This window comes from Zosterops lateralis (assembly GCF_965231275.1).
Source record: "Zosterops lateralis genome assembly, chromosome: 3".
Lineage (NCBI taxonomy): Eukaryota > Metazoa > Chordata > Aves > Passeriformes > Zosteropidae > Zosterops > Zosterops lateralis.
Genome location: NC_139764.1, coordinates 36078028 through 36097376, shown reverse-complemented (window position 1 = coordinate 36097376; position 19349 = coordinate 36078028). Strand labels below are relative to the sequence as shown.

At 38.0% G+C, this 19349-nt stretch overlaps 1 protein-coding gene across 8 annotated transcripts in view; it reads right to left on the bottom strand.

Annotated features, from left to right (window-relative positions):
• The window catches only part of LTBP1 (latent transforming growth factor beta binding protein 1), a 182722-nt gene that overhangs the window by 72115 nt on the left and 91258 nt on the right, over nt 1-19349 (bottom strand). For all 8 annotated transcript variants that reach the window (XM_083858430.1, XM_083858429.1, XM_083858425.1 and 5 more), the window contains 2 exons: nt 17731-17833; nt 11754-11825 (listed from right to left, as the gene is read on the bottom strand). In XM_083858430.1, coding sequence (XP_083714556.1) covers nt 11754-11825; nt 17731-17833 — 175 coding nt within the window. The remainder of the gene's footprint in view (nt 1-11753; nt 11826-17730; nt 17834-19349) is intronic.

Below are 19349 nucleotides of genomic sequence, written 5' to 3'. Positions count from 1 at the left end.
CTATGCCTCAAAGGAATTTTCAAGTGAAATTCCCAGACTACATGACTTTCTGACCTCAGAGGGAGTGGACTATTTAAAAAGGAGAATGGTATAAGAAAAGAGCAGAAAAAACAGCTGAAATATTTTTGCACAGCAGTCTACTTTTTGTCCCATCCAATGATGAAGCAGGATAACATCCCATAAAAGGAGTATCTTATTTAAGGATTGCATTAATACAAACATTTATCAAGCTAGATGTTCCCAGATGCACTTGAATTTTATCAGTTTCTTAAGTTTCTTCATCAGACTAGGTTCTTTCTTTTACCCTGAAATCTCAAAATATGATTGAAGGCATCTACACAGTTTCAGCTGATCCAAGAGGGAAGATTACCACTATTTCTATACCATTATGATTTCTGAGTACTAATTAAATGAACTTAAATCTTAACAGTTTGCAAACTGAAGACATTATAGAAACACCCCTAAATAGAAACACGGTGATGCTGCTGTAAAGTTGTTGGGAGGAAAAGACATATTACTAATGTTCCATATTCTAAAATTAGGCTCAACTAGGACCTGATGGAAAAAAAGACTCTGAAATATCTAGAAGCTAATACAAAGAAAATATTGGAACACTCAAGAACTCTTCATTGAATTTTCTATCTGGTGGCAATTTAGGTTGACAGATCAGTCTTCAAATGCTAAAGCACAAAACTATTCTACTTTCTTTGATAAAGAGTTTTCTCTGATGTCAGAAATAAGTTAGAGGAAGAGATAGTATCTTTTACTCTGTGTACAGGAAAATGTCATTATCTGGGCTCATTTCAAAATTAAAATCCTCAGCACAATTACACACACACTTTTGCACAAAAGCCACATACAGATTTTGGAGGAAGCACAAAAACACAGGAAAAATTGATACACACAATGAAAATAATTTCTCTACTTCCTACATTGTAATACCCAGGTATTTATAAACAATTTTCTCCCTTTCCAAATTCTGAGTCTATGCCTTTCTTTACAGGAAAATTAACATATATGACTGGAGGAAAATTGAAGATATCTGCCAAGCAACATACATAACGTATCACTTTTTTGATTACTTTTTCTGGAATTAGAATTAGCAGAAATGCTTTGTCTAATGAAAACAGCATTTAAGTTCTACATCACCAAAGAAGATGGCTTATTTTAAATAATTATAATTTGACTTGGATTTTGTAATTCTTATTTTCAATAAAAAGACTAAGTCTCTTGTTTGTTAATCATTAGAATACATTGCTATTTACTTATACATCAGCATGAAATGGATGGCACTTTTTTTTCTATCTAGGAGAATAATTCTACCCTTCTACACGTTTTTAAGCAAGGTGAATAATTACATGGCTTAACATAAGTGCATTTGTATTTTCAATGTTAAAAATTATTAATGATGCATTCTTCACTTATTAGATCATAACTTTACTCATTTGCATCCACATTCATTTTAAGGAATGTTACAAATCTGTATATGGATAAACTTTATCATTTGACTATTAGAAGTATGAATGCTTCAAGGCATTATTTACTAGAGTAGCTGATTTGTGGATACATGGGATCTTCCTATAATTCATGAATACACAGCCATTCTTCTTTCCAAATGATTCAACTATTCTGCAGGAAACATTCAGATGCTGTCATTATTGCCTCCATATTCAATCTCTCTACAGATGAATGTTCTTGTATGTCCTGTGTGGGAGTGCTGAAATGTTATCATAAGTTTCTTAGTTGTAGGTTTGATGTGATTTGGACTTTAACCCTAGCCAGGTAAAGTTCCTGTCTTGGATTGTGCTTATCAAAGGTTGATAAGAGTTGCCAGGACAACTCTAATCCTCTGCCCTGGGTTTCGATCATCCTATTGTATTTTCCCCCATCCCATTGTATTTCTCCCCCACATGTCCACCATCCCCCAGACCCCAGAACCTTCAGGAGAGGTGTCTGACAGGGATTGGTGGGTCTCACAGGACCACATCCCAAATTCACCTGATTTGTTAATGTTGTGTATTGCATTTTGACCTTACCCACCTGGCCTTGTTTCATTGGTCTGGTAACTTGTATCCACCCCTGAGATTTTGGGGGAACAAAAACCCCCTGTAACCGAGGCCGGGGGTCACTCCCCAGAGGCACAGGCCTGGAACCAGGGACTGCCCCTGAGTTACCCGAATAAAACCTTTCTCCCTGAGCCTCCGGAGTGTCCTCTCTTTCGAACCACGGCCATGACAGCCAAGGCAAAAGCCCTGCGGAGCCAAAGACCCACGCAAAGGTACTGTTGGGCGTATCACAGCTAGCAGGGTGGCCCAGCTGACGCTGAGCTGACCTGAGAGACAGATACGCGAAGCAACAGTCCTGTACTAAAAACATAATTTCCCATTCACATGAGCTCTGCTATTGCTATTTAATGGGGGCACTGCTACATTTAACTACCAGCTTATGTAAATACCAACTAGCATTCCTCCTAGAGTTCCTGATATGGTTATTCCTCTTGCTAAATTTGTCCAATTTTTAAAGTTAACTTCATTGTGCATGTTCCAGTGCCTCAGCATAACTTAATACAGTGTATATTAATGCTGCTTTTCCTGGTCATGTCTACTCAATGAGCTCATTGAATTACTGAGCTGATGCTCTATGCTGAATTACACAAGCTTGTCTACGGATTCCACAGAAATGAGCCAGAAGCTGATATTAAAATAAAAATAATAATAAAAACCAACACCACCTCAAATTTTCAAAAGAAACATACATACACATAGGAATAGTGTTTATTTAACAATTTGAGCAGAAAAAAAAAATCCTCCCAGATTTACTACCTACTTCATTTCACACTATGGTAAAAGGCCACCTATCTAAAATGCTTTCTAGCACCTGCCAGTCTGCACAGCTGTGCAAATGGCATTGGAATCAACTTGTTCAGGCAGCTGGAAAGGAAATCTGATTCAAGATTAACAGACTTCTTTTTTTTTTTTTAGCCTTTTATTTCTTGTATATGGACATAATAAAGTTTTCCAAAAACCAACTCAATATAGACTTCCAGTTTTTGAGAAAAGCAGAGTAATGAAGTTCCATTGGTAAAAAGCCTCTGTAGCAGTGAAACAGAAAAAAAATAATTTAAACAAGGAGGTATTCCAAACAGCACCTCACATGGCTCCATAAAGAACTCTCACAGTAAGCACTGTAATTTATAATTTATACAGAACTGGTAAATAAAGTATTGATTTTTCAACAGTTGGTGTTTGATAATATGACTGACCTGACCCTTTCTCAATGGTAATAAGGCGGTATAACCCCAATGGCATGAAAGAAGAATTGTCAATTCTGCACTGACTGACAGCCTGACCCTTTGCTGTTACCCTTTAGTATTATCCATGCCAAATATGTGGAACTGGTCCTTGGCACGCTGTGTCCCTAGATTTGGCAGCCCATCCCCATGAAAGTTTGACTCATCCTTACAACCAGTTGAGGTGGCAGTGGAAGCCAAATGCCATCCCAGTGGCCCGGCTGGTGACTCTGCTCTCACAAGTCCACCCAAATACACAGAAGTTTTGCCACAACCGGGGTCTTAACAGTGATGCTGCAGCACTGTACAGATGAGTCTGCTGTGTCTCAGCTCCTCCTCCTAACCCCTTTTCTAAGCACAGCTTGATAAACAGTGAGGTCAACCACGCTCCCCAGAGCCACCACCACTCTCCCAGCTTCAAACCACCCAGACACTGTAACCAAACTGCTGCTGCTGATATATCCCACTGAGGAGAATTTAAAACAGGCTCTCTTAACAACAACACTTGGTGTTTGATACCTCCCCACACATTTTTATAGGTCTGGGTGTCAGGTCAGCCTGCTCTCAGAAAACGCAATGTGTTAATGACTCACTCCACTGAATTTCCTAGTGAAAAAAAGTAAGCTATAACAGCCATTTTCTAACTGCATGCCCATCTGCTCATGTGGAGAGTATGACTATGAACACAGTAATATGTAATATATAATAAGTCTTCGTGACTTAAAAAAAAACAAAAACAAGAAGAAAAACAACAGCCCTCAAAACCAACCAAGCAAAGCAGAAAGGTGGGAACAATGTAAGATGGTGTTCATTTAAACAAGTCAGCACATAGTAACACTGAACTTGTTATAGACCAGGATAATTATATAACTTTATCAAGTCCAAAACCAGATTAATCCTCAAAGAACTTTAGATCCATTATTAGAAGATAAAGACGGAAATGAATAGATAAGTCGGATAACAGAAAGAAAATTTACTTTGCTCATGCTTTTTTCCGCTTGCTTTCTATGAATGTTCACAAAGAAATTTTATTTGGATTTTTGTCGAGTGTAAGGCAATCATCAAGATTTCATATCAGAAATACCTCAAAACACTTTACCATAATCTTGGTCCATATATATTTACCACAATCAGACGAAGAACTGTTTTTACTCATGACCACACATAGACATTTGCATGGGCTGAGTATCACAATACTAAACTAAATTTTGTCGAGTCTAAGTGCAGGCAACAGTTAATATCACCTATTTTCTTCTAATAACTGTGATTTAGAGAAAGACTGAATATTCCAAAAGAAATAAAAAATGCAAGACATTTCTGAAAAACAACCTGACTCTTATCTGTTCCTCTTCTCTAAACAGTTCTTGCTTGCCTAAAGATCAAAACTCCTAGGTTTTTTTCAACATCTCCACCTGTATTTCCTCAAGTATGGATTTACTTGTTCAGCTCTCTTACATACACTGCACACCGGGGAACTGAGATAACTGAAAAAGAAATGCATCAATCAAAACTTAAATTCTGTCCTAAGGTACTTAAATTTCAGTGACAAACATTTTCACACCTAATGGAAGGTTTCCCTCTCACTGATGCAGAAGTATTTATTCACAGAAAAGTACAATGTAGTAGAATCTCTTTCTCAACTGAATGACAATGCACAGAACACTGTGCTGGATGCTGCAGAAGGTCTTAACTTCCAATATTCTGCTTGCATTCTCCAATTCTACACTGGCTTTTAAATTAGATTAAAACAGTGTTTGTGACTGCATTAGCTGCTGTTCAACAGTACTTTGTTTCTTTACTGGAAACCTACACGCAACTCCTCTCACATTTCCTTGAGCAATGTTATACCTAATTCAATCACATTCAGGAAGTGAATCATTTCAGCTTTATTCCAGGATTAATGACATTTAACGCAGCCTGAGTATCCTTTATCCAAGAATAACAAACCATGCTAAGTGTAAACATCCAATCCTAGGAAAAATTCCTGCGCCTGCTTAAAACGAGATCTGTTCCTGCCACTTACCATTGAAAGAATATGCTTTGCTTGGTTACTGTAAAACATGTCAAGTTATTTACTACATCATAGAGCTCCTTCAATTTCCCCTTTTACTGAAATACCTTACTAGATGCTTCAGCAAGCAAATATGGAAATGCCTCACAGCCTGCTTCTGTCCTACACATTAACCTGAAAGTGATGGCTGCTACAGCCAAGCAAACTGGTGCAGAAGGACTACTGATCAGCAGAGAGCTGCTCTGCTACAGAGCACCCTACGAAAGCTGATGGCTGGAGTATCAGCTCTGCAGTGCTTCCCTCTGGCAGCTTCCAGCTGTAAGGCTACTTAGAAAAAGAAGTTCACTGTGTTTTGGCTGTGCTAACCATTACAACAGCCTCTCAGACCACCCAGGCCCAGCTGGCCTAATGCAGAAAGGCTGAGGTGGTGTAAAGCTGCCTTCTCTGCCTTCAGCCTAGTAAGTCATTGGGACACACGGAGCAAGTCCACTGCCCACTCTCTTCGGATAGCGAGCAATGCCCATATTTGGTCACAGACATGCAGGAATTTGAAACGTTCCTATAAAATTAAATTCATTCTTTCATTTCCAGGCTTAGCACATTGAATTTATGCTCATCAAAATCATTGCTGCTTGGAAATTTTAACCACGTTTCATATTATCTTAAAATCTACAATTGAACATACATGTTTATTATTGTGTCCTGCACTGTGCTGATATTATGCTATTTAAATCTATCTATTCATTTTAAAGAAAACATTTTTACTCAGGAAAAGTAGTCTACGAATTCAAAAAGGTCAGGGGTTACTGCAAGTTTTGAACAATGCAAATGCAAAGAAAAAAAGTCTTTGATTTTTGAAAGAAGCCACTGCTACTATTGATGTAAAATAATGCAGTAAAATTTCTTTTCAGGAGGACTGATAGCTTGGAAACTATACGTTCCACTATCAAAATGGGACTGGGGTTTGATTTTATTACCACTTTATGGTGAAGTAACTAAAAAAGGCATTTTAAATTTTCATAAGCAAGGCTGAAGAATGTTAAATGATTTAGTATTAATTAAAAAAATAATTTAGCTTTTGATACTATAGATCTCGTATCACTGAGTTTGTTATGTTACAAATTCGGTAGATGATTTTTAATTACATGCATTAATATGACTCAAAAACCAGTGAACAAGTCTGATTTCCAAAGTCACATTACATGCATTAGAAGAAAACAACATATAATTTCACCATTTTTAATACAACATGTAAGGCATAAAAAACTAAATATGCAACTGCTTTCAGCTAAGATAGTCACAATATCAAGAAGGTTCTTATAAAATTTGGACCAAGAATAGGAACTTCTAGAAGCAGGGATTTCTAGTCAGACCACCATAGACTTGGTAACTTCACTGAACTATTCAGAATAAACTTGTGTCTAGAAAAGTACTGCAGCCCTTCTCACCCCCTCTGTCCCAAGTGGCTGGTACTGGAGGACACAAGCAATAATCTCAGTAGCTGATTACAAGCCTAAGCACTGTGGAAAGATAAATTTCTGAAGGGGAACTTCTACAGTTAGCTTTGAAATCCTATCTCTATGCCTGTCAAAAACTGACTTTGTTTAAATTACTAAGTAATAAAACCAAATGGAAAATATTTGTCCCCTTCTGATGCAAAGAGAACAACTTGCTTTTCAGTAACACCTAGGCACCCTTAAAACACTCTGCTGCATTTAAGCAAAGAAAGCTGCCTAGATCAATTACATACTAATTAGAATTTGCCAAAGTATTTAGGCAACTTCTTAATTAAAAATGACCTCATTAAATGTTACTTAGTAATATCTGCCTTGATAGATGTTTTCATGCTATAGGTGCTTTAATATGCATAATAAATCATCCTGTAAATTTGGACTGGAACATATAATTTATGTCAATTGTGGAAATTTGATACATTCTGGCAAGTTACATACTAGGCTTTACTGCAAGTGCTATCTGACTGATTGATCTCCAAATTGACTCAATATGCTGGCATCAGTTTTTATTCTCTTTATGAAAATCAATTACAATCAATTACCTATTAACACTACAGAAAATACTGTTTCAACTGTTTCTGCTATAGCTACATTAACCACTCTTAATATCCTCTAAAAAATACAATATCCAGATCTTACTGCCTACATTATAGTTGATTGTTTCAATAATGAGAATGAGAGGTAAAAGAAACAAAAAACAAGGCTTTGTGCTAAATAAACTATTGCAATGTTTTTTAAAATTACAGAAAAAACAGTTGCTTATTCTAAGAAATGACCCACTGATTTCTGCGAGCTAGCAGAATAGCAGCAGAAGAAATCAGTCCAACTCGTTTTGTGCTTTTGCGTGGAATTTACTGGAATACAAGTTTGCAGAGCCACACTTCTCAAACACATAATCAGTGTCCAAACAGCAACCCAGCCCAGTTTCTGGAGATACATTTATTTCTCACTATGATCATCACAAAAGAACTTCTTTGAACGATGGTTGTTGACTTAGTAACTAAGTAACAGCATTTCTTATTAATGAAGCTCTTTTATTACTTAAAAGTAGTGAAATAAATATACAACATGCAGAGTAAACAAATTTACTGCTCTATTTTAGGGACAAATGTAGGAGGGAAGAATATACCTTTAAATTTATCTCAAATCATGATGAAGCCAAGGGAAAAGTGCTTCAAGTCCCCCAAGCACGTCATTATAGAATTTGATCTATCAACATACAAGTACTAGTTTCTGCAAGTTCATAAACATTTAATTTTAAGAATATAAGGACTTTCCAAGAACTTCCATGCACTTTTTACTTCATTGCAAAACAACAAGTGCTCAGGTATTTTTCCAGTCCTTCAAGATAACATTTCTAAAGTGCTCTGCTGGCAATATGTTCCTGAAAAATGAATCCAACCTTTTCACCAGCTGTTTTTTCCATTCTATTTCAGTTTTCCAAGAAAACCATTAGCAGACTAAGGAAACAGTAAGTATAACTCTAAGCAGGGAACCAGAAATTAGCATTGCATGTGCATTCTGACAAAGAAGTTGCAACACTGATAAGCTGTATTTTGTCTCTAATGAGAGCCTTAGGGCATCCATGTGTGTACATGTAATAAATCATCCCACTGAAAAGATAATTACTGAGGGGGGGGGAAAGCGTTTTTGATAGTAATTACACTAAACTGCTTGAATTAACATACCCACAGATGGTTCTTTGTGGTCCTGCTTACACATTAGAGAGAATGCTTGATTACATTCACTCACTTGAAAGGAAAAAAAAAAATAATGATCTGGTTATTAATCATTCTAATACTCCATGGTTGATGGAGCCTATGTAGACTTTTGACTGCAAAACCAAAGTAAACCAAAAGGTTAATTAAGTTTTTAGGCCTGAGTTTTCAAAGGCAGTGAAAAGCTGGACAAAATCTAGGTGAAAAAAACAATCTCTTCTAGCTGCAGGCTGAGATTCAGAAACACATCCCCATCACTATTCAGCCTGGCCCTTTCTAAGCCTGGACACAGCATGCATACCCTTTCAGCAAAGAATAATCTAATTAAAACATACACTTGCATATGGACATGCTGTTCCACTCCCTTCCAATTTAATTTTAAGGATTCTTAAAGGAATATGAATACTCCCACACCAGCAGCTTAAACAGTTTTCGTTTGACATCTACAGCTGTCCGTGTTAGTGAATGATATGGACAGCTCTTTCTTCATCAGCCCTGTCTTCTTCTCTTATAGAAAAGCATGTCTGCTTCAGATAAAAAGAACAGGACACTTCTGGCTGACCCATTGAGAAGCACATGCTAATAACCATTTCAGGGCTGAAATGCACCCTGCCAGCAGCTTTCACATATGAAGGTAGCTTTCCTGAAAAACGTTGAAACCAAGGTCAAAATCCTGACCCTCTGAAAGAAAATGGTAACCTTGTTACTTCAATAGGACTAAATTCCATCCTGGCTTTGTTTCATGGGCTTCTCCCATTTGTATCTGCTTACTGGATTGTGTTAGTGAGCAAATTACACAGAAGCTATTCAAACCTCAGTAAAGCAATAAGGGGAACCTTCAACAGCCACTACCTCATCTCTCTCCAGAAAGTTAGGAATTGTCCTCATCCTAAATTCATCAACAGTCAACTCCCTGCTAAGACAATCCTACTATAATTTTATGATTAAACACTACATTATGAATTTACATGTATCAACTGCAAGTTATATTTAGAGTCTACAGCTCACTCTCTTCTGGGATAGTGACAGCAGTATAAAACAAATTCTGTAAAGCCTCGTATTTCTTGCAATTTTAGTCCCGTAGTACAACAATGTGTCAGGGGAAGAATTATCAAAATCCAGTGCAAAACCCAATGATTAGCCTACCAGGTACAAATCTATTTCTGTACACTACCATGGCAGTACTCAGTTTCCTCTTATGCTCCTACCCAGAGACATATGTTCTCTCTATCAGGCTGTCACTGCTCAGTGAAACAACTTCCTGGCCTATTTCTGGCAACCTTCACAATCACCAGACCATTTCTAACTGTCCATAACCCCCGAATAAGGATCTTAGCTTCCATGAAATAAGGTTTGCCAACAGGTAGGTTCAACCCCTTGAACCAAACTGAATGCCCTACTTGCCTTTAAATGCCTGCTGGGCTGCTGCTGCCTGAAAAACACTGTGCACTCTGTGGGGTATACATATCACTACTGAAGATATCAAAAGCTCCTGTCTCTCCTGGATCGTGCTCAGAGGGTTGCATGAAGGCACTAATCCATCATGGCATCTTACAGACACTTTCCAGGCTCAAAGTTAGAAAACTTCTCTTTTGCATACTGAAAAACCTCGTGACTGATACGTGGAACAAGACAATCTCTTACAAAATAGCTGAAACCGTCTTGCTGAAATACATACATCATCTGCATGTTTAATTTGAGGCACAAAAAGGCTCATTTACATATGACACTCATCTCCTTCACTTTTTCACTTTGCAGTCCTCATTAGCAAATTGCTGTCAATATCTCCCCGTACCTTTTTACTTATTAAGAGGACTTTACAGTCTTTCACTGCAGAGCAGGGAACAAGCTCTTGAGATGCAATTGGCAGCTCTCCTCCATTTTCTTTTTTAGTATTTTGACCCATCCAGTCCTCCAATTGCCACTACCCTGCAAGCTGGTAAACCACTAGGTAGAGACCAGGGAAGCAGATAGGCTCAGGCAGCTGCAGATGGCAGCTCACATCTACCTCAGCAGTGAAGCAGCTGTTTGTGTTTAGTGCTCTACAAACTTTATTACTCCGGTGGGCAAAAATTTCTTTATGCAACTGGATATTGTACATTCCCTCTTTAAGATGCAAAGTGAAAAATTTCAGTTAAGTAAGATTAAATTTATGTCCAAAATGGCTACAAATATCCTTTAACATCAACTATTCTTGCATTTTATCCAGCTCTCCACCGGCACTACTATTTGTTGGGACCTCTTTATCCCTTGCAGTATCAACACTGATCAAAAAATATGGCCACAGCAGTATCAGCTTCACTTGAACTCATTTTTCCCTTCCTTCCCAAATCTCTCTCCAAAACACTACTGCAAGATTGCTTACATCGTCTCAGAGCTCCTTTTTCTTGTTTACTTGCACTGTGCCAAACAAGTCAGACAGGCAATTAAGCTTTTACCTACATCCTCATCTGCTCTGTGCAGTGCTCCAAGATATACAGAAAGAATGAGCATTTGTCTGTGGTCATCTCTTCAGCTTTGTCACAGATACTATAGACCAGCAGAATCCAAATATTCCAAGCCTTGCTTTGTAGCTGCTTGATCATGCAGACCTCACAACCACGTATGTTTTGATAACTTCTGTATTTACCACCAGGTGATAATAATCTTGGAGTAACACAACTAGGCTGTGTCTGACTCCATACATCCTCACCTGCACTATGCACATTCTGGAAGTAGGTGAGTCACTTCTTTACATGGCAACCAGGTATTCATTCTTTTCATCTCCACTTGCCAGGGACGTTATCTGGCTTTTCTCAGTACTGTTGTGCCTAGCCTCTTGAGTCCAAAGGAATTGTTCTCCGATTACTCTACACTTTCATGATTACAAAAATTGTTCTGTACTGCTAGTTTCATCTGACTTAACTGAATATGTCCTCAGATTCACTATTTAGTGAAAAAACCCAATGAATTTCTACAGAAAAACAAAGTAAAAGAGTGCTTATGAAGCCATCTTTATACATCATCAAAGAAAATGAGGGCCTACATAAAAGTTTCAGAACTTAATTTCTCTGGAGGAAAAAACTCAGAGTTGCCAATATTTGGAAAAAAGTATTTTCAATATTTTTTCCCAAATACAAATCAATGGACCAGAATCATTCATCTAAATCATCAATATCAAAGAAGCTGTCACAGAAAGCCAGTACTAAAAATAAACACAACCAATTTGGTTACTATCATACCTTGACAAAATGTAGCATTGATTCTCTTATAGCCTTGTGGGCATTCCATCATAGGACCGTATCCATGGTAAGCTGAAAAAAAAATTACATCAGTTAAATACTGATAATTTATATGCTTGCAGAGCCTGACAGATAAATTATTATATAATTATATTAAAAAGGTTATAAGGTTTTGTGATAAATGGTTAAGCAAAAAAAGATAAAGAAATTAAAAGATTGTACAAGTAACCTTAGTTCCATCTTTTTCAACATGTGTACCTCTTCAGTCTTCCATTATCTAGTCAAATTTGTGTTTAAAAAAAACTTAAACAAAACTTTGAAATCAGAGTATCTTTCATCCTATTTGTTCTGAAATATTCAAATTATTACTTTTGCAAACCAGCTATGTTTGGAAAAAAATAAAGTTGAAGATCCATTATGGAAATACCTGGGATTTACCTAACAGAACTGTTGAATTTTAGAATAGTAAACTACTTCACTTACTGGCTGATCAGTGTAAAGTCACAGATATAACAGCACAACAAAATAAATACTGAATTCAGTTTTGCCAAACTAGAAAGCTTTCAGTTAACCAGCTTTTTATTTCTATTTATTGTTTCTTTCCTCCACTTAAAGTTGCTTTTCAGACTCCAGAAAACTGTTTATTGATTCTTAAACATCATAAGTGAGAGCAGTAACTTCTTTGTATGGTTATGCATTAAAAGCTAACTTCTTGGCAAAGCCCAGTACCTTGTTAAGCATATAGGACTAAACTACTGGCACTATGATCACATTAATGTTTTTAATAAGTCAAGAGAGTTTTTCATAATTTGAATGTTAGAACAGAGATACCTCGCATTTTGTCAGATCTTTTGTTTCATTTCCAAAGTGTCCCAAATGTTCAACAGACAAACCCCCCCCCCAAAACTCACCAGATTCAGTTTCCATCTTTACTGTATATAAACTGTCAAATAAGACAGAACAACTGAATAACAAAATGCCATTGATTACCTTCCTTTCACATAATGCCTGAAAGGCACATTTTTCCCTGCAGCTTACTTTAAAACTGGCACCTGGTTGACTGTAATGGAGGAAATAAAAATAATTTTTAAAAAAGGATAATTGTTTTAACTAGTCCTAAAGCCTTACCTATTATTTGGAAAAAATTAAGTTATGATATTGAGTAGCAGGCTTTGGAGTGAGATAGTTTTATTTCAAATTTCAGAGAATTATTTAAAAGAATTGCTTAAATAAAACATTGAGATTCTCCTTAGATATTGCATAAAGTGCAAAATGGGTAAACCCACATAGTAAAAATACAGCAATGTTATTACAGTTCTGAACACATACTTTTCCATCTTTACACTGACTACGATCATTTTAACACCAACTACAACTTGAAAATTTTGTCTCTCTACTGAAGTGGCAGCTACAGCTGTTTAGTTTCCCAGGCAGATTTTTCAGTCTTTTCCTAATGATAATATTAAAACCACTTGAAATTTAAGAAGACTTCCAAAGGCACAATGCATTAGTTTACTTCTGGTTCCCTAAAGTGTCAATGAAACTCCTAGTACTCCTGTTGGCAGATTGAAATTCATAATTGCACTCATTATGTCCTAACAAATCTGTGTTTGCGGTAACAGGTCTGCTTTAATTAACACTAAAACCAGGAGAGTCTCTGTAACTTTTCGTGGACAGGAATGGTACCTTGCAGTGCAGCCTGCTGAATGAAAATAGCTTCCAGTTGTAGATGGAGACCAGCCCATAACCTATGCCAGATCTTTTCCAGTGCTGCAACACATTTTCCCTCTCAGGGTGAGTCAGCTGCTCTAGAAAGTGCAGTGATGGACTGAGGTCAGAGATTTTAGCTTCTCCCTCCTTCCTCATCCTCCTACTCCCACAACAAACAGGAAACTGGCAGCTTATTAGCAGCAACAAACTTGCTGTTTATTGTTTTCTTCCTTTCAACAAACAGCAGAAATGTAAGCAAGTCACAGTAGAGAAGAAGCTTGTTCAGCAATGGCTAGTGATCCATGTGGGAGTTGGGTGGAGTCTGACATTACTTACCCTCTACTCACCCAAACAACCTGTTTGTAATTACTAAGTTACCAATAAGCCTGACCAATCACAACACCCCCATGTAACACAGAAAGACCCTTCTTAAAAGCTACCTTCTCTTAGAAGCCCTTAAAAATGGAGATCTGTTCCAAAACTTCTTTTGGTTTTCAGTAATACTAAACAACCCATAAACTCACAGACATGGCAGCTGTCTCAGGCCAAGGCACTTCAATTTGCAACAGGACAGAAGCCCTGACTGAGCAGTGGCTGTTACCCAAAGTACTCAAGTCTTTACAAAGATGACAGAGCCCTCTGTAAGACCATTGGAACAAGACATATGCAAAATTATGCATGTCCTTAAGTAGTTGACTGAAGAGAGAAGTGACACTAAAGTACACGCTTAAATATTTTGCTGAAGTGTTATGCAGAAGATCACAACCTGATTATATACTATTATAAAAACACATCCATTTAAATGAAGTTTATGAGGCATAAAACCATAAAAGCAAAAGGAAGCCTGTTTGCTTCCAAAACATCAACAATAAAAAGAGTAATACTAATTTAGTGAAATATCAGAATAAGTCAGAATTAGGGATTTGCTTAACCTGTTGAGACACAAGCACAGATATCACTTAACTGACAACTTACTAATTATTTACTTGACTCCCAATTTTTTTCATCCAGTATCATATAAATTTATGTATATAAAAATACATGCATATTCTTTCTACCATTGTTTTACCACATTCTCAGTGTTGTAAAAATAAAAGTACTTGATGAATGTAAGTCCCTCAGCATCCACTCCAGACTTATATTAAATCGTCTAACAAATTCACATTTATCTTTGGAAATTGTTTACTCTACAGAACCATAACACTTTGATACTGTCATGAAGCTTAGTTTGACACCTATGCCCAAAAGATACTTTGACCTAGATCCAGAACAGATTTTGGGGTTTCAAGTTTTGCGCCTAAGTTCAAACTGAACATCTATAACATTTTAACATGCTGTTAAACACCTGTAACACACTAAACGTATCACCTTCAAGTCTTAAAAATCTAAAAATTCACCATTTACATCCACGCAGAATTGCCATAAGACATGGCATGATTAAATAGCATCATGCTTAGAATCATTCCTAAATCAAATGTAGCCTAGAGAAAATACATACACCACTACTAAACCTTCTTAACAGATTCAATGAATATTCTTGAAGCATACACCTACCAAATCCCACTCTTGATATAAAGACACTGTATTTTAACCTGCATAAGAGATAGCACACCCTTCTCCTCCCTTCTTAAAACACTAACACAGAGTGAGAACTCCCACCTAAAAAGATGAGAACTGTCTCATTTAAGGAGACACAAACCCCTACTTTCCAGGAATGCTTTAATCAGAAGGAGAGGATTATTCCAAGTGGCATCATTCTCTCTCTTCCTGAAATCATACAGTTACATTCAAAAAAACAATTCCAAATTGAACCAGAAAGCAGGAGTGAGCATGACTCATACTGTAAATAATTAAAGACTCTGGAAAAGAGACTGGGTTCCTAGATCTGTTCCAAGAATTGTTTCTACATTTTATGGGTTAGGGCATCTCCTCATAGGTATAAAATGTAGATTAGAAATTATTCTGGCAGATAAAGGAACTCTGAAGTGTCCCATCTTGAGCAAGCATGCTAGTTGTTGAAACTTTTTTATAACAAAAGGACATTGCTCATCTCATTAGCATTTAAACAAATTATTCTTATTCAGTGCTTTGAAAAAAGAGTGGTGGACTTCCCTGTAGGAGAGGTCTTTAGGCTGAGTTCAAGCTCTTCTAAGTACCTGCTTAGGAAGTATCTATGGATCAGAAGTTTGTCACAGTTTCCCTGTTTGCTTGCTTTTAACACCGTGCTGAGTACTGTGCCATTAAGCAGCTGCCTGATCCACTGTGGATTCCAAGCTGAGACAATCAGTATTTTACCTGAACTATGAACAACTAACAGGTGTGCTTCCCTTCAAACCAAGCACCAAAAATTTCTCATAGTAGTTCCAACCAAATTTTGGTTGAAACAAATTTCAGGCTTTTGTGATTTTTCTCATAGCACACTTGCATCCAAATAAGCAACATTTCACTTGTCAATACTATTCTGATGAACTAGATTTCAGTTGCAGTTGAATTGCATTGTCCAAATGCTTCTTGAACTGTCAGGCTGGTGCTGTGACCACTTCCCTGGGGAGCCTGTTCCAGTGCCCAGCCACCCCCTGGGTGAAGAATCTTTTCCTAATATCCATCCTAAACTCCCCTGACACAACTTCAGGCCTTTCCCTAGGGTCCTGTCACTGGTCACCAGAGAGAAGAGCTCAGTGCCTGCCCCTCCTCTTCCCCTCATGAGGAAATTGTAACTGCAGTGAGGTCTCCCCTCAGTCTCCTCCTGAACAGACCCAGTGACCTCAGCTACATTCATATGGCTTCCCCTCAAGAACCTTCACCATCCTTGTTGTCCTTCTTTGGACACTCCCCAATAGTTTTATGTCCTCCTCACACTGTGCCACCCAAAACTGCCTCCAGCACTGGAGGTGAGCTCAGAGCAGAGCAGGACAATCCCTTTCCTTGCTCAGCTGGTGATGCTGGGCCTGATGGTCCCAGGACAGGGTTGGCTCCCCGGGCTGCCAGGGCACTGCTGATTTGTTCAACTTTCCGACGGGCACTGCTCTCCAGCCTCTCACTCTGCAGTCTGTGTGTATATCCAGGGTTGCCAAGGGCCAGCTGCAGAGTCTGGCACTCGTCTTTGTTAAATTTTATGCGGTTGGCATGCATGCTCCTTTCAGAAAGTGTATTTACATGCTACAGGAATAAAATAGATGCCTGAGGCTTATTAACTATGACCTTCATACACCCAAGGAGTCACTCTTTCTAAAACACATCAGAAAATAGACATACTCTAATGCACAAAATGTTTCAGAAACTAGTAAACCAGAATCGCCATAAATTTATACCAGAGTCTCCCATGGCAGGAGGAGTCAGAGAAATAGGAGTAATAGCAGATCTTCTGCTGGAATTGTATTTACATCCACATTAAGACTACTTATAGAGAAACACATCTTCCAAAAAACACTGAGCGTATTTCCAGCATTGCTATCTGAATAACAGGGTCCTAGAAGAACTAGGTAAGAGTGACTGCAATTTATGACCTATTTTTGGCCCAGTAAATGCAGGTCCACTCCATCTGCAAAACAGAAATCACATTATCTTTTCCCATCTTTCATTTAATGCTGAAAATATGACATGACACAGAAGTATTACTATTCCCATGCAACAATAATGTAATTCACAAAAAGTTCAAGAGATTATCCTCACTGATTATGCAAATAATTCAAAATTCTTTTCTCATCATAATAGGATGTCAAATCATAATAAAATGCTGAAGAAAGTCTTTGTCATTGTCTAATTGTTGGGGCAGATGTTTCAAAAGAAGAGGGGAAAAAAAAGCAACCAGCAATTTAGAGCCTGGAAGAACTTGGCTCCAAACTTGAAACTTCATCTGCAGTCCCAAGAGGTCACTGCATTCTCTCCAAGCAGAAACTGGCGCCTCTATAATTTAAGATTTCTCTGCAAACTTTTAAAAAAAAAAGAAGCCCAGCTGGAAAAGGCAAGATGATTCAATGTGATTACTCTTCCTGCACTGAGTAAATGCAACAGTCCATCACTGACTCAGAGGAGGAAGAAGCAGGGGAAAAAACCCAACGACGTAAACTTTGCTGGCTGCACCGAGTGCCTGCATATTGTAACTCTGCTGGCATGCTGGGGAATTCCAGTTTCTACAACCTGTCCCTAATCAAATCATAGCACTTTTTTTCTACTAGGTTCCTTTGGCTTTTTTCCCCCTCTGTAAAAAGGGAAAATACTACTTCAGAGGAAAAACCCATGAGAATAACAATAAAATAGCACTTACATGGCTTCTTGGGACATTTCTGGCATTTGTTAAAACCCCAGGAAGTACCCACGGTTCCACAGCAGTCTTCTTGCTTGGAAAGGCCAGGAAGTGCTTTGCCACACTGAAATAGTCAGGTAAAGAATACTCTGGTTAGTGATACTGTATAACACTCACTTCCAGTACAATGTTCTTTTTCAGTCATTTTGGGTCAATCTCTTGCTGAGACACTGAAGATTCAATGGAGCTCTTAACTGAACTTAAATGGTGCTCACACATTGCAGAGGGTTTCTACACAGGCATGAGTAAATTAAGTGACGTTATTATCTTCCCTTACATCAACTTAAAAAGGAGAAAAAAAACAGAAAAAAACAGTAAGTCATAGGAATGAGTGAGTATATTTCTAAGGTAGTAACTCACCATTGGCAGCTATTGTTTTCATCATAAAAACATGCTTATGCACTTTTTCAAAAGCTATATGAATTATGTCAAATACCTTATAATTTCTGAGGTCAATTTTCATTTCCTCATCAACCAACAACATCCTTGCTTTATAATAAGAATAATATTAGTATTTGGAAGCTTACAACATACTAGTTATGTTCTTGAGTTTTCCAATTTTCTTCTATTTTGCATGGTAAAGAAAGCTGAAATGTATTTCAGCTGCAGACATTAAAAAGACCCCCAAACATCTAAACCTGCCAGTCAGGTATACAATGGAACACACAAAGCACAGGAGAAGTCCACAACAGCTGCACTTAGTAATACTTTCAAAGCAAATGTGATATAAATAGGCACTGCAGTAAACAATTCAAATGTGCTGAAGTGTGAATTCTCAGTATGGCATGGACAGACTTTCTCTAATCTAACTCTGCTTTCTGACAGTGTGTAAACCTCTGACCCAAATGCTCACTGCCACATAGCCTTCAGCTCAAGATAGCTGGCTCATGCTATGCCACAGGCTGTGGCCTTGTGGTTGCCCTCACTGAGCTGGTAGCACAGTCACTCCACAGTGCAGATGCATGCTGAATGCACAGGCACTGACAGCTTCTTCCAGCTTTCCCAAAATTTTTCCAGTGTGCTCTTAATCATACTGTCACATGAGCAAATGATATTTCTAAAGCAGAGTTACTATTCTGTGTAGCTTTACAGTGTGACTACTAACAGGACAGCAAGCTACCCTACAAGGGCTCTGACTCATTAGAGGGTCCCCTTTGCATGGGGAGGGCCAGCAAGCATCCCCATGGTGTGGCCTGTGTGGCATCCTCACAGCCATTTTCTATGTCCCTTTTTCACAGATACTCCCTAGACACACCCTGAAGTATCTCAACAAATTAAAAGTGGCAGCAGTTCACTATTTAACCATCAGACTGCAGCTCAGCACTTGCAGCACATGAAGCTTAGATCTGTGTCAAGGGATGTGTGAGAATTCTGAAGTGTCCTTCATCTCAGTGACAGCCAGCCACACATGTCCAAGTTTTTAGCACCTAGGGCAACTTTACATGGCTATGGTGTGCCTCTGCCCCCTACCCATATACCGGTTAGCACCACCTGTGCTCTGAGCCTCAGTTTGGCACAACACATCAACAGCAAAAAGAACAGAGTGGCCAAACAGGTTCAAATAGACCACTCAGTTATTG